This window comes from Panulirus ornatus, chromosome 2 (assembly GCF_036320965.1).
Source record: "Panulirus ornatus isolate Po-2019 chromosome 2, ASM3632096v1, whole genome shotgun sequence".
NCBI classification, from domain to species: Eukaryota; Metazoa; Arthropoda; class Malacostraca; order Decapoda; family Palinuridae; genus Panulirus; species Panulirus ornatus.
In genome coordinates this window covers 28,535,225-28,549,600 of record NC_092225.1, presented here as the reverse complement: position 1 = coordinate 28,549,600, position 14,376 = coordinate 28,535,225, and the positions used below count along the sequence as shown (strand labels likewise).

At 47.9% G+C, this 14,376-nt stretch overlaps 2 protein-coding genes across 4 annotated transcripts in view; one reads left to right on the top strand and one right to left on the bottom strand.

Annotated features, from left to right (window-relative positions):
* Nucleotides 1-14,376, bottom strand: part of LOC139755238 (arylsulfatase B-like) — a 36,810-nt gene that overhangs the window by 8,884 nt on the left and 13,550 nt on the right. Inside the window, exon 1 of one of the 3 annotated variants that reach the window (XM_071673390.1) lies at nucleotides 2,351-2,737. The exons of the other annotated variants lie outside the window; for them this stretch is intronic. The gene's annotated coding sequence lies outside the window, so the exon portion shown is untranslated. Of the gene's footprint in view, nucleotides 1-2,350; nucleotides 2,738-14,376 lie in introns of those variants that run through there. 3 annotated transcript variants of the gene reach the window in all.
* LOC139755223 (arylsulfatase B-like) lies at nucleotides 3,020-12,687 on the top strand. Its single transcript, XM_071673358.1, has 12 exons — nucleotides 3,020-3,329; nucleotides 4,429-4,611; nucleotides 4,741-4,904; nucleotides 5,681-5,784; nucleotides 5,992-6,176; nucleotides 6,369-6,445; nucleotides 6,822-6,987; nucleotides 7,492-7,589; nucleotides 8,117-8,253; nucleotides 9,320-9,493; nucleotides 9,593-10,455; nucleotides 12,354-12,687. Exons 2-12 carry the CDS (start codon nucleotides 4,437-4,439, stop codon nucleotides 12,527-12,529), a joined length of 2,319 nt encoding a protein of 772 aa, XP_071529459.1. The 5' UTR covers nucleotides 3,020-3,329; nucleotides 4,429-4,436; the 3' UTR covers nucleotides 12,530-12,687.

Sequence of the window (14,376 nt, the reverse complement as noted above, 5' to 3'; positions counted from 1 at the left end):
TTCCCAAATATGAACGCATGCCAATAATTCACACGTGCACTTCATATGAGTAGCCTACAAAACTCCTGAAATTCCTCCATTTCGTTTATTGAATGGACCGACTTCTAAGGAAAACCACAAATAATAATCTTACTATTACCTTCCTCTGGATTGTCATATTTGATCACTTATAAACCATATATATAGTGTATATCAAAACTGGAACCATTGTATTTGTTCGCTTCGTCCGCACTGGACTGTGCTAATTCGCCAAACGAAATGTATCAAGAGCTCAGATTGGATTTGGCGGATTCCACCAGCCAATGGAAACCGTTGTTTCATACGATGGTCAGTTGGAACATATCTTTGAACTTCTTACGATGTTTGATGTATATCTAGTAGTCTTTATATTTACCCAATATGATATCGAAATTAAAAAAAAAAGAATTCCAATTTTGTATAAACGCCCCCAAATCTCTCGGTATGACAAATTTCCCAAAATTTTCCACTAAATGCCTTTTAAAATGTCACACATCTGAGGGCCAAGAGTGGGAAGGAAGGGGAATGGGTCTGGGCAACCTGCAGGAAGTGGGTACAACTGAGATCTGGCACACAGGCTTTTATCATGACCCATGTACCCAGCTTCGTTGTGACCACCACCAGTGCAGCCCCCTCCTAGTCTCTATACCGTACGAGCTGGTGATAAAAATGCGCAATTAAGAACACATAATTACACCTGGACACCTACTGTGGCTGTGTTCTCCATTGTTACCATCTCGAGTACATTTCATTAACTCCATCACTGTTACCAACACCATCACGTGAGCCTAACCTTGTTATGGACACCACTGTTACCATTCTCGTCACGTGTGCCTAGACTTGTTACGTACAACACTGTTACGAACAACGTCACGTGCACCCAACCTTGTTATGTACACCATAGTTACGAACACCGTCATCTGCACTTAACCATGTCATGTCCACCATTGTTACCAACATCATCTCATGTCCCTAATCGTGTAACGTTTATTATTACCACTACTAACCACGTATTAGAGAAATATCTTAATTCCATAAAAATCTGCATAAATCATCATTAATACCCCAGTTCCTAATAATACCACACTTGTACATTAGTATATTATGTGTAAGGGATCTACTGATATGCCTTTCCCTTAAATACATGTTATTATTTCAGTAGTGCCCCTGCAGGACAATTTTCACCTCTCAAATTACTGTCTTGAAAGCATCCGTAATCTACTTGGCCATACAAAAATACAATGATAATAGATCAGTTTGGCCTAATAGATTTTTCATCTGCTATATAATTTTCCATGTTAATAATAAGCAAGATGGTAACTAAAATGTAATAGTAATATCAACAATTATAACAAAAATAAGTCATTTACGAGTTGTGTAGTTTCTCTCTCCCCTTAAAGAAAACGTTACCGCTTTACAATGTGAGAAAACGACTTCAATACAAGGGATAACTATTATAAATATGACCCTATAAAGTCTGTACATAAATATCAAATGTCAAAAAGTGTTTTCGGCGACGAGAGAAAATAGAGATTGAAACAATACGTTGTAGTTCTATACCCATCAATTTCAAGGTAAAAGTTTAATTATGGGCCAAGGCGATTTTAGCCAATCATTGCCGACGAAAATCATACGTACGGATTCGTTCTATTGTAATTACATCAATATTTACTGTCATTACTTGCGAGAAAATCTCCAGTTCCCTCTCCCCCTGCTCTCCTTATACCCACCCTTCTGGGCTCCACAAAAACGCCTTACAGACTACAACAACCACGCCCTTTACGTTATACACCAACAGAATACAACACGCCTCTCGTTCACTCTATACCCTTCCACACAACACTACCAAGCCCCAAACTCTACATCCTTCCAGGCTGCAACACCTCGCCCCCGACAATCATTACTCTCCATCAAGCTATGCCTTCTACATCCTTCTACATAACATGAGAACACCTGTGCACCTTCTACCCTCACTATATCCCTCTAGGTTACACCTATATTCCACTTCAAACCTAGTACACCTAGTTTACCTCGTCACCTGCTACACCCAATTCATCTCTAGAAGTTACGATTTACAATTAAACATCCTCTTGTAATCACCACCTCCACGCCCCCTACAACATTCTAGGCTACAGTTCCTGGCCACCGTAGTAGCCTCTCTTAGACAAACCTCATAGTTCCCTCTGCACTCCTTCAGGCTTTACTAGAACGCCTTATCTCAGTAGAAACCTCTCTACCTCTCACCACCCATCATACTACTCCAAATTAGACCCTCTACGGACGTCCCCTAAAACCCACCCCTACCACACTTTTTCGAAACCCATGACAGTACCTCGAGCAGCAGTGATCGGTGACGGACCCTAACGTGAGAGAAGACGGTTGCGAAAACACAGACCCCCCTTTCAATCTTGGGTCACGGTCAGCGATGCTTTTACTACCAGTGGAGGACGGCAGAGTGATGTAGCAGTGATATACCGGCGGCTTGGCGTCGCACAGTGACGGCGAACACAACAAATTCTGTTGTCCAAGTCCAGTCTGCTGAGGTCGGGGAACCCGTACATGCACTGCAGCGCCGTCCGGCGGCTGAGAATGGAATTAATGATTACCATTTCTCCCCAAACATCCTCCATCCGCTACCGACAATTACGATCGATCCTCTTCAAGCAACTATATCGAACTCAGGATGATGGTGGCATCGTGTGAACAACCCTGGGTACTCTCACACGCACATTACATGACCGAACTGTTTGCCTCCAGCAGCGTACGGTACGGTTGCACCAATAACACGATAGCGGCCCGGGCGGTGTTGTCATGTTATAGAACCATTAAGATATACATCAACTCCCACGTCAAAATAAACATAATCATACTATACTCTTACGACTCTCAGACATATAGCCTTAAGAGAAAGAATAACGGAGTAAAAATGAAGAACGAAAGAGGTCGGGTCGCTAGAGATGTGGCACGGCCAGGCCATCCCCTCCTTCCCCAGGGATAACGGTAGGCCGGCGTCCAGTCACGGGCTAGCGTCCGGCTTGGATATTGCAGTGCGTTTGACTCCTTGTTGGGTGCAGTGCCCCGGTCTAGGGGTGGGGGGAAGGAATTCTCGTTGAGTCTAGCGGTCTACGAACACATGCCTGCCAAGAACGCGGGAAGATCCGTTGAACGACACGAGCCTCGCGTCAACGTCATTCCCAGATAACCGTCGCACAATCCTAGCCTCACTTACCTCCGGCTCCAGTAAGGACGAAGTCTTTTGGTACGGAAATCCAGCGAGCGTCAGACCTGCCAGCACCGGCGTGACAATAGGCGTGAGTGTCTCAAAATCACAATGCAGGTTAGCAAACTCCAACAATAGGCGACTGAAGCTGTCGTCATATATATCATCAAGGGTTTACACTGAGGGGATTTCATCGTTTGGCATGTTAGGCCGCGTCAGTACGTGCGCATGTGTGTGTGTGTGTGTGTGTGTGTGTGGTCACCGTACTGAAATGAAATTATTTTTCATTTGTTGGGGTGTGGGTGTAGAAAGGGATTATGGGACTTTAATAAGAGAAAGCAGAGTGGAGAAACAGATGACAGTTTAAAAGGAAGTATGGTGTACGTTTACTGAAGTGTGTGCCTGACTTGAATATGATTTCTAGTGCCTTACGCACCTCACGCCATGACAAAGCGAGTGTAGTGATACTCTCATAGTATAAAGAGTAGCAAGTGGCTAGGTTTAACTAAGGAATGTGTTGGGAATGGTGGTAATCCAGTTTTTCCCTTCATTTAGTGTAGTAATATCCTGTGATGGTCTTCAACCCTAAACAAACTACAGATGAAGCCAATATAAGGCCGGTGCCTGGTACCTCGTGTGTCTCGTCCGCAGGGGACAGTTCGCGCCAGAAGAATCCGGTCAGGAAGCTGACCGGATCCAGTGTGCATATACAAAACGGTTCAAAACAAACTCGCGTGCAGAATCAGCGGGCAATGACATCCCGCGAGATGTTAAAATGCAAATTTCACGTACTTCATCCTGAGTACGCTAAACAAAAATGTACATCTTTAGGGAACAATAGCAAAATAAGAACAACAGGTACTACACCAATTTAAGAGCGCTGATGACATCTGGCAGACCCAGTCACTTGACCGTTTTAGTCGTCATTCAACCGATCAAGTGACCACATCCATCGGGCGACAGGGGACCAGGTTAGGGCAAGCGAGACCCTTCAATCAAAAGTGAAGGTTTTAATAAGATCCAGGCGCTATTTCACCCCACGACTGTGTCTAATACACAGGAGTAATATAGTAATGGTCTTGGGTAGGCGGAGGTAACTGTACTGGTGTGTGTGTGTGTGTGTGGGCAGGAGGTCAGCTGATTCAGCTCCCTGATACTCTTCCTTGTTGATACGTTCTCTACCCCACCAGGGTTTAACATGAGGCCCGGGAGGCGACCGGGAGGGTGCTGGTTCCTCCTCATGCTAGTCACATTTGCCTCCAAGCTCACCGCAGCTTCTTCAACACCTGCCCCGACGCCCTCACCAACAACAACAGCACCTCCTCCAACAACAAGACCCCCTCACATCATCATCATGGTGGCAGATGATCTTGGCGAGTGTAAAACAAACTATTTTCTTTTCATTACAGGCATTATTCACTTACGTGTTGAAAAGCATTTCCAGTGACCAGACCTCTCGCAGGGCGATCTGTCATACTGACCTATGACCTGACCTGTTACAGGTTGGAACGACGTGTCGTGGCACAACAGTCAGGTGGTGACCCCCCATCTGGAGGCTCTGGCACGTAGTGGTGTCCTGCTGGAGCAGTCGTACGTCCAGCCCATCTGTACCCCAACCCGCTCAGCTCTCCTGGCTGGACGATACCCCTTCACCATCGGCAGGCAGGTGGGTCTGGCGGAGGGTCACAGGTGGGTCAAGGAGAGGGGTCACAGGTGGGTCAAGGAGAGGGGTCACAGGTGGGTCAAGGAGAGGGGTCACAGGTGGGTCTGGGGGAGGGGTCACAACTGGGTCAAGGAGAGAGGTGACAGGTGGGTCTGACAGAGGGGCGACAGGTGGGGTAGGATGAGGTAGGTTAAGAGGGAGGGGAGAAGACAAATGGGTCCAGGTCAAGACCCACACACCCTAGGAGTCGGTAAACTGTCGCTCTCGAGTCTCCACCACTACACAGAAGCTGCCAGACTATGTTTACATTCCACACACCATACACCACAGTCGCCATATGTCGCGTCCTACTTTCACACACTTTGTTTACTTTATGTGTCAGGTCTACTTTATTATCCTTTCTATGGTTTGTTCTTTTCCAATTCTAAGTCAGGTCTCCATAAGGGCCTCTATCCGTGACTGGAGCCTTAGTCATGAAAAAAAAAATCAGAGTTAGTTCTATTATAGCAATCAGTGTATTGCCCATTCAGTGTCATTTTCTGAAGGATAAATTTAGTTCCAATCACGTCATCTGAGAGATGGAAAATGATCATCACACTGATATGAAATCGCCATCAATACACACGTACTTGTACCGCTTCACAGACACACCAAATTACACTCCTGGCTTTGAAAGATATTTCTGGCATCACCACAACTAACCACAGTGACTGTAGTAGATGAGGTACGGTGTGACCATGAACCATAACATGAGTGATGCTACTTTGTTTCCCTCACAGCACGGTGTTCTGCGGCCCTGCGAACCCACCGGCTTGGACCTGAACCTCACACTCCTGCCGCAGTCGCTGAAGGCGGCCGGTTACTCCACACACGCCGTCGGGAAGTGAGTGTGTTACGCAGACCTGTGCTATGGTGGTGGTACTAACCCCCCCTCTCTCTGTCACCCACCTCCTCTACCAGCCTTATGTATTTCACGACAGCTTTATGAAAACGTTTTCATTCACTAAAAACTAATCAAATGTCACATTTTCTAAACTGTAGGGGAAACTATGACAGTCGTTCTTGCTAATGTCCCGACGTCGCACCCCAGGTGGCACCTCGGGTTCTGTGATTGGGCGTACACCCCGACGAAGCGAGGCTTCGACACCTTCTACGGCTACTACAACGGCGCCGAGGACTATTATTCCCACGAACGTTCGGATCTCTTCGACCCAAGGATGGACCAGTGTTATGAACCCGAGACGGAACACTGCAGCCGCACTCCACAGACACCAGGTGATGACCGGAGCGAGACACAGGGAGCCTCCGGAGAGGCATGGAACGTGAGGGAAGGAGTGATAGTCGGGAGGGAGAAGGGAGTGAATGGGAGAAGGAAGAGGCATGGACACAAAAGAAGGAAGGTTACCAGAATGAGAGAGAGGAGGGAGGGAGAGCGTATCTACTGATGCTACACTCTTTTCCACGCAGGTGATGGAGGACGTGAGTGGCTGGACCTGCGGAACAACACGGTCCCAGACCACAGCAAGAAGGGAGTGTACTCCACCGTGAGTATTGCCTCTCGCACTTCTCTGTCTATGATAACCTCACATGATGTGGTACACGTACGTGGCCTATCATATCTCGCCATTTCTGTCAGAGTCATCGTGGAATAATCTGTTTCTCCAGCTCACTAGTCATAACTGATGTTACAATCATAAATTTCCAATGGTTTAATACCTGTTCTTATGACCTTGTATGAAGTATATTATGGTATATGGGAACAGATCCCGTCTGTAGCAGATTCGATTCTGATTGTTATGGTAACTCTCTCTCTCTCTCTCTCTCTCTCTCTCTCTCTCTCTCTCTCTCTCTCTCTCTCTCTCTCTCTCTCTCTCTCTCCCACAACCTGGTCTACCGGCATGTCTCTCCGGCCGCCCCCAGTACGTGTTCGCGTCCTACGTGGAAGACCTGCTGTCGTCCAGGAGCAGCGAGGAGCCCATGTTCCTGTACCTGGCCTTCCAGAGTGTGCACGCGCCCCTCCAGGTCCCCGCCAAGTACACCAAGCCTTACAAACACATCCACCACCACGACCGCCGGACATACCTAGGTAAATACCAACCCTCCCCCCTGCCAAACTCCTCCCCCCGCCCTCAACACGCGACACATCCGGGCATCTCAGATGTCCATAACTCTTGAGACACAAGACTTTCGTGGCAGAGAGACGGTCTATACAGCTGATTGATCAACACAAATCTGGATATCAGTACAGACTCTAAAAGGGGATTCGAACATTTCATGAGTTATAGTTGTACATATATACAAGAAAAAACTAGCTTACGCCTGAATTTCAGGAAATGGGTTGATTTTTACGCTAGCAAACTTGACCAGTTACAGAGGAGTGATGACATAGCTAACCTGTGACCCCAAAACGTCCCACAGACCTGCCCGATGAAGTGTTGGCGGCTGGAGGTGGAGGGAGGAATTCAGGGAAGCAATGCTTTACATGTGTGGGTGAAGTAGTGTGTGGTACGTGGGAGGTATACAGGTATCAGAAAGGGTAATGGGTGGTGGAATGAGTAGGTTAGTTACTAACCCACCTGTTACATGACAGGGATGGTGGGCGCCATGGACGAGGCGGTGGGCCGGGTGGTGGCAGCACTGAAGGCTTCCGGCCACTATAACAACTCGGTCATCGTCTTCACCACAGACGTTAGTAACTGACACTACTTCTGTATCGTGTAAAATCGTCACAACTTTCATCCATCCAGACTTGTAATTCTATTCACTATATGGCAGATGGTACAGCAAAAGCATATATATATATATATATATATATATATATATATATATATATATATATATATATATATATATATATATATATATATATTTTTTTTTTTTTTTTTTTTTCATACTATTCGCTATTTCCCGCGATAGCGAGGTAGCGTTAAGAACAGAGGACTGGGCCTTTGAGGGAATATCCTCACCTGGCCCTCTTCTCTGTTCCTTCTTTTGGAAAATTAAAAAAAAAAAAAAACGAGAGGGGAGGATTTCCAGCCCCCCGCTCCCTTCCCTTTTAGTCGCCTTCTACGACACGCAGGGAATACGTGGGAAGTATTCTTTCTCCCCTATCCCCAGGGAATATATATATATATATATATATATATATATATATATATATATATATATATATATATATATAGCGTCGGTGTAAGTTCTATTTTGCTACCTGACAGAACGGCGGACCGACAGGGCATGGCGCGAACAACTGGCCCCTCCGTGGCCACAAGACGACCCTGTGGGAGGGTGGCACCCGGGGATCCGCCTTCATCCACTCGCCCCTCCTCCCTAACCCTGGCACAGTCTCGCACCAGTTAGTATCCAATACCTGTCAGTCTACCAGTCACTCGATACCACTACCAGTCTACCAAGAGTTAGTATTAGCATTCAATGTTTCCCTGCAAGTTAGCACCACTGGTAGGCCTGGTTTCACACCAGTAACTGTTGTCACCAGTCACCATGACAACCAGTTACTGTTGTCACCAGTCATCATGCCCACCAGTTACTGTTGTCACCAGTCATCATGCCCACCAGTTACTGTTGTCACCAGTCACCATGACCACCAGTTACTGTTGTCACCAGTCATCATGCCCACCAGTTACTGTTGTCACCAGTCATCATGACCACCAGTTACTGTTGTCACCAGTCATCATGCCCACCAGTTACTGTTGTCACCAGTCATCATGACCACCAGTTACTGTTGTCACCAGTCGCCATGACCACCAGTTACTGTTGTCACCAGTCATCATGCCCACCAGTTACTGTTGTCACCAGTCATCATGCCCACCAGTTACTGTTGTCACCAGTCACCATGACCACCAGTTACTGTTGTCACCAGTCATCATGCCCACCAGTTACTGTTGTCACCAGTCATCATGCCCACCAGTTACTGTTGTCACCAGTCATCATGACCACTAGTTACTGTTGTCACCAGTCACCATGACCACCAGTTACTGTTGTCACCAGTCATCATGACCACTAGTTACTGTTGTCACCAGTCACCATGACCACCAGTTACTGTTGTCACCACTCATCATGATCAAGATACTGCTGTCACCAGTCAGTGTTACCACTAGTTACTGTTGTCACCAGTCACCATGACCACCAGTTAGTGTTGTCACCAGTCATCATGACCACCAGTTACTGTTGTCACCAGTCACCATGACCACTTAACTGCTGTCACCACTCAGTGTTACCACTAGTTATTGTTGTCACCAGTCAGTGTTGCCACCAGCCTCAGTGTCAATGTCAGTAAACAGAGAATAATGTTTATTATTACTTTGAGAAAATCAGTAATTAACCTCATTATGTTACATAACCCTGACCCCCTTGACGAGGTCTGTGACCTTGATTTGACCCTTAGTGACCTGTGTGGTCAGGTTGATGCACGTGACGGACTGGTACCGGACGCTGGTGGGCGTGGCTGGGGGCGTGGTCCCCCGCGACACCGGCGGTATGGACCAATGGGCGGCCGTCACGGGCGCCGCCCCTTCTCCCAGGACGCACATGGTCTACAACGTTGACAACACCACCGCCTTCAAGGCCGGGGTCAGGTGAGAGAGGGAGAGAGAGGTGGGGACATGAGATTTCTCCGAACCATAACACTGAAGTAAGGTCATTCAATTTAACCCCCACCTCCCCTTGTGTTCCAGGCTGGGGGACTACAAGCTACTGGTCGGTGACCCGGGCAACGGCGACTGGACTCCACCTCCAGAACTAACGCAGGCTACCCCTCAAGTCCCTTCCTCCTCCTCCTCCTCCTCCACCACCAACACCACCAGCAGTAGCCACCCTCTCCACGCCCTCCCTTCCTCAACCCCTGACGCCACTGAGAGACCGGCGATGACCTCGGCTGACCTGAGGATATCAAACGCTATCCGGGGTCATCTGCTGCCTGCGGGAGTCAGCCGCTTGCATAACGATGCCTCAGACCACGGTCGCACCACTGATAGCGAGCGGACGACCCTGCCCTCCACACCTGACCAACCTCAACCTCTCCAGCTGCCCAGGGAGAAAAGCGCAGCCAAGCAGTATATTCAGAACATGATATTTACGAGGAGGAAACACAGGGGTCTCTTCACGTTCAGCTTCGACGACGCCCCCGACACAAAACCAGGCGACGTGGGAGCCCGTGGATTTGATCTTGGGAAGCGCCATGAGAACGACATCAGGCAATTCCACGATTTGGTTAGCAGTGCGACCCCCTCCTCCTCCGCTGGGGTCCGCCAGTCTACCTCCACTGACGAGACATCCAGCCCCTCGGATGTCAACACGTCCGACACTTTCGATGTCGCCACACTGAACACCACAGACGTCAGTGCCGCCGGGAACACACCCGACAACTCATCCAGCACCTTCGACGTGGACTCAGCTAACACCCCTGCACCAGGGAAAGAACAGGAGGACGGGGAGTGGGTATCTTGGCCAGGCGCCGAGCTGGAAGGGGATGTACGACACCTCCTGCAGCTCCTCACCAAAAAGAACGACTCCAAGATCAGACTCTATAATCTCAAAGGTACTGTTGATGATCTCACGATTCATAAACCAACTGCATCTTTTCAGTATCCTCAACCTACACTTTTAGACTCCCACCCCACCACCTCCAGCAGCCGAACTCGCCAAACATTAGTTTCTGTACTCCACTACTACACACAAGGACCACCTGGCGCACACAGTACATGATCTCCTTTCTGGTAACTTCACATAACCCAAACAACCATATAAAAAAGGACACTGGCCACAGGAATATATATTAAATCCTTAAAGAACTCTCCTGCTGTAGGCCCTAAAAGCGTATCAAACGTTCATATAATCCCTCTGGTCCGGTTGCATCCCAAGCCATTACAGATATACCTTCAACCTGTGAACCCACACAGGAGGATCCAAGACACCTAGGGACTGACAAACATAAGAAGTCAGTCCTAAACCCCCGCAAACCATACCAATCTTCCTCCTCCTCCTCTTATCGCCCTTATATAATCCTGTCTTCATGAGGCTCACGGAGCTAGCAGGGTGCGTTACGTCCAGGAGTAGGGAAAAGACGGACTCCTTTGGAGTGAAGAAGTTCCTCGACGAGACTGAACTCCTCTGACAGATGACAGAACCTCCCGAAGGTGACTTTTCACTCGCAGTACACCATAAAAGTACGCGATGTTCGGACTGTTCAAGTTCGTCACCAGATATCAAAATCTGCTATTATTTCACAATATAATAAACGTGTTGGTACAAGTCAAACAAATTATATGACACAGGAGCAGTTTTGTATAGGGAAATATTATATCTAGAATGGCTTACCCTATGTCTCTTCATGAAATAAATAACTTTTGAGAATGTATTTACTAATGACAGGCACGGAGACATTGAATTAGTATAAACTTTTACTCTGTACAGACATAAATACACATACGTTTCACTGTAATGACGACAGTACCTCGATACAGTCCACACGAATACAGACGAACGTCAAGTACAGTGTTGTCATTAAGGCTGGCGGTTTAAGTGCACCCCCCGGGCATCCTGGGTCTCTCTGGTGGCGGTAAAAGATAGCCAGATGCTGAGAAACCCGCCAGCTGCCTCCGCCTTCCAACCGTCATAAAAACACTCACAAAAACTTTTGTAAAAATGAAATCTTTTGCGCTGGCGTCAGACGACTTCACCTAATTACTTTTTCATCGGGCAGTTTCTTTTTTTTTCTACTTCGTTTTATTAACGACAAGAGATATTTTGCGAACTTATTCACAGTTCTCTTAAAGTTTGATGCCTAGCCGCTACCGTATTTTGGCGCCAGTTCACCCCTGGTTACCATATTCTAGCGTTCCGCCTGACCTAATCTATCATGGCTGTAGTAAGGCCATCTGAAGCCAGTTCTGAGCGGGAGGTCATCCTCAAAACCCTAACACAGCCATGCTTAACAACTCCTTGACCCAGCTTGTGCCATATCTAAGGCCACCATCACTATATACAGTATATACGACCCACGCACACGCCTTCCTTGGCTATGAACTTAGACACTGCCAACCTGGAGAATACCCACAACTTTCTCGTATGTAAAACTTCAAGTTCTTCATCTGAAGCCACTTTACTGTGTTCAACTCTTGCCACCAAGACCCTACATGAAAAGTACCTCAGATCAATTCATACGGTTCGCATTTTTCATCTGACTACTAATTGCATTAGTAATCATACTAGTCGTAATGATATAAACAATAATGATGATGTTAATTAACAATAATTGCAGTAATACCACTACTACTAATCGCGGTAATGACTCATTAAGGCACATAGCCACTAACAACCTGCTACAACAGTTCCTCAGGATACTAACCTAACTCATTCCTAGGAGGCCACCCAACCCTAGGAGGCCACCCACCCTAGGAGGCCACCCCACCCTCACCTCAACATCTCCTCCCACAGACGACCCCGAGGAACGAGTCAACCTGGCTGCCACGCGGATGGAGGTGGTGGTGGAGGGGCTGCAGTTCCTCCTGCAGCAGGTGAGCCACTACGTCCCCGCCGATAACAAACCCCAGGTCCCCGACAGGGCCAAGCCCTCCCGCTGGCACGACGTCTGGTCCCCAGGCTGGTGTTGAGGGAGGGAAGCCGTTAACAGTATGGCTCCCGCCCGTTCTTCGGGGCTTGGCTATACTACGCTATAATTTCACACACGTATCTATATACATGTATAAACCTTAGCTATACTTTTATATCTTTGTTATATTCACTTCAGAAATAAAAAAATTATGGTTCGTATGCCTCATCTTCCACAGACCTTCCATATTGCAGGGATAGAGACATAAATCCCTCGGTCTTCTATGACTCTTTGTCCTTCAAGTCTGTAGCTGAAGCCTAACCTACCCTGAGGCTATTCAGGGGAGGGTCGTGACGTGCTCCTGGATCTGGGGGGAAAATCCCTCCTCCCTAGGACTCTCCACCTCAGGTTCTCTCCCCGCCACGGGGTCACAGTGAATATGTTCCCCGTGGAGGCAAAACTTTCCCGTCCTGGTGGTGTGGGAGGCGGGTGGGCCTCTCCGGTGGGAGAGACGGCCGGGCCCTCCTCCTGCTGACCTCACAGGTCACGCTGAGAACACAGGTGCCTCACAGGTCACGCTGAGAACACAGGAACCTCACAGGTCATGTTGAGAACACAGGAACCTCAGGTTACGCTGAGAACACAGGTACCTCACAGGTCACGCTGAGAACACAGGAACCTCACAGGTCATGTTGAGAACACAGGTACCTCAGGTTACGCTGAGAACACAGGTACCTCACAGGTCACGCTGAGAACATAGGTACCTCACAGGTCATGTTGAGAACACAGGTACCTCAGGTTACGCTGCGAACACAGGTACCTCACAGGTTACGCTGCGAACACAGGTACCTCACAGGTCACGCTGAGAACATAGGTACCTCACAGGTCAAGCTGAGAACACAGGTACCTCACAGGTCATGTTGAGAACACAGGTACCTCAGGTTACCCTGAGAACACAGGTAACTCAAAAGGTCACGCTGAGAACATAGGTACCTCACAGTTCACGCTGAGAACACAGGTACCTCACAGGTCACGCTGAGAACACAGGTAACTCACAGGTCACGCTGAGAACACAGGTACCTCACAGGTCACGCTGACAACACAGGGAACCCCATATGTCACTGACAACGCTAGATCACATCCAGTTTCACAGTTCAGCTAATAGTGAGATCACCAACTGGGACATTCATGCTAATTCCTCATGACACAACACCCACAACCTGGGCTGACGCTCCCCCCTCATAACACCCAGATATAAGGCATCAGAATCCTCAAAACGTCCATAATTGTGGACCAATGTTTACAACCTCACAAGGTGACATTTCCAGCATCCAAACTTTTACCCCCAGCGGGCTAAACCTTGCCCAGGCGCCTCCCTCCACGGACACAACTGGCCAGCGACAAATGCTATACACCAGGAGGACACGGCGAGAAAAAATAAAAGATCTCATATTTCATGCAGGACCCAACCCCTCTGGCCTGGCCCGCCCTAGCCCAGCCCAGCCAGCGGATTACAGGCCCAGCGGTTCGTCAACATTTGTGGAGAGAGACATTTTATGTTTCTCGAGAGCCGAGACGAGAGGACTCCCTCATGGTTTAGTGATCAGGAGGAGAATAACGTGGAAGAATATATAGTCATTATAATCGGTCATCATTATCATACTCATCGTCAGTAATACTATGATCATTATTACTCTGGGGATATATGGAGATGTATTATCTCGTGCTGGTCACTGGAGGAGAGTCAATAGAGAGGAAGATACAGAGAAGGGAAGGGCGGGAAATCCTCCCCTCCTGTATTATTACCTCAAAATTAGCCATGCAAATATTCTTTCTTTTTTTGTTCCTCTCTCTCTCTCTCTCTCTCTCTCTCTCTCTCTCTCTCTCTCTCTCTCTCTCTCTCTCTCT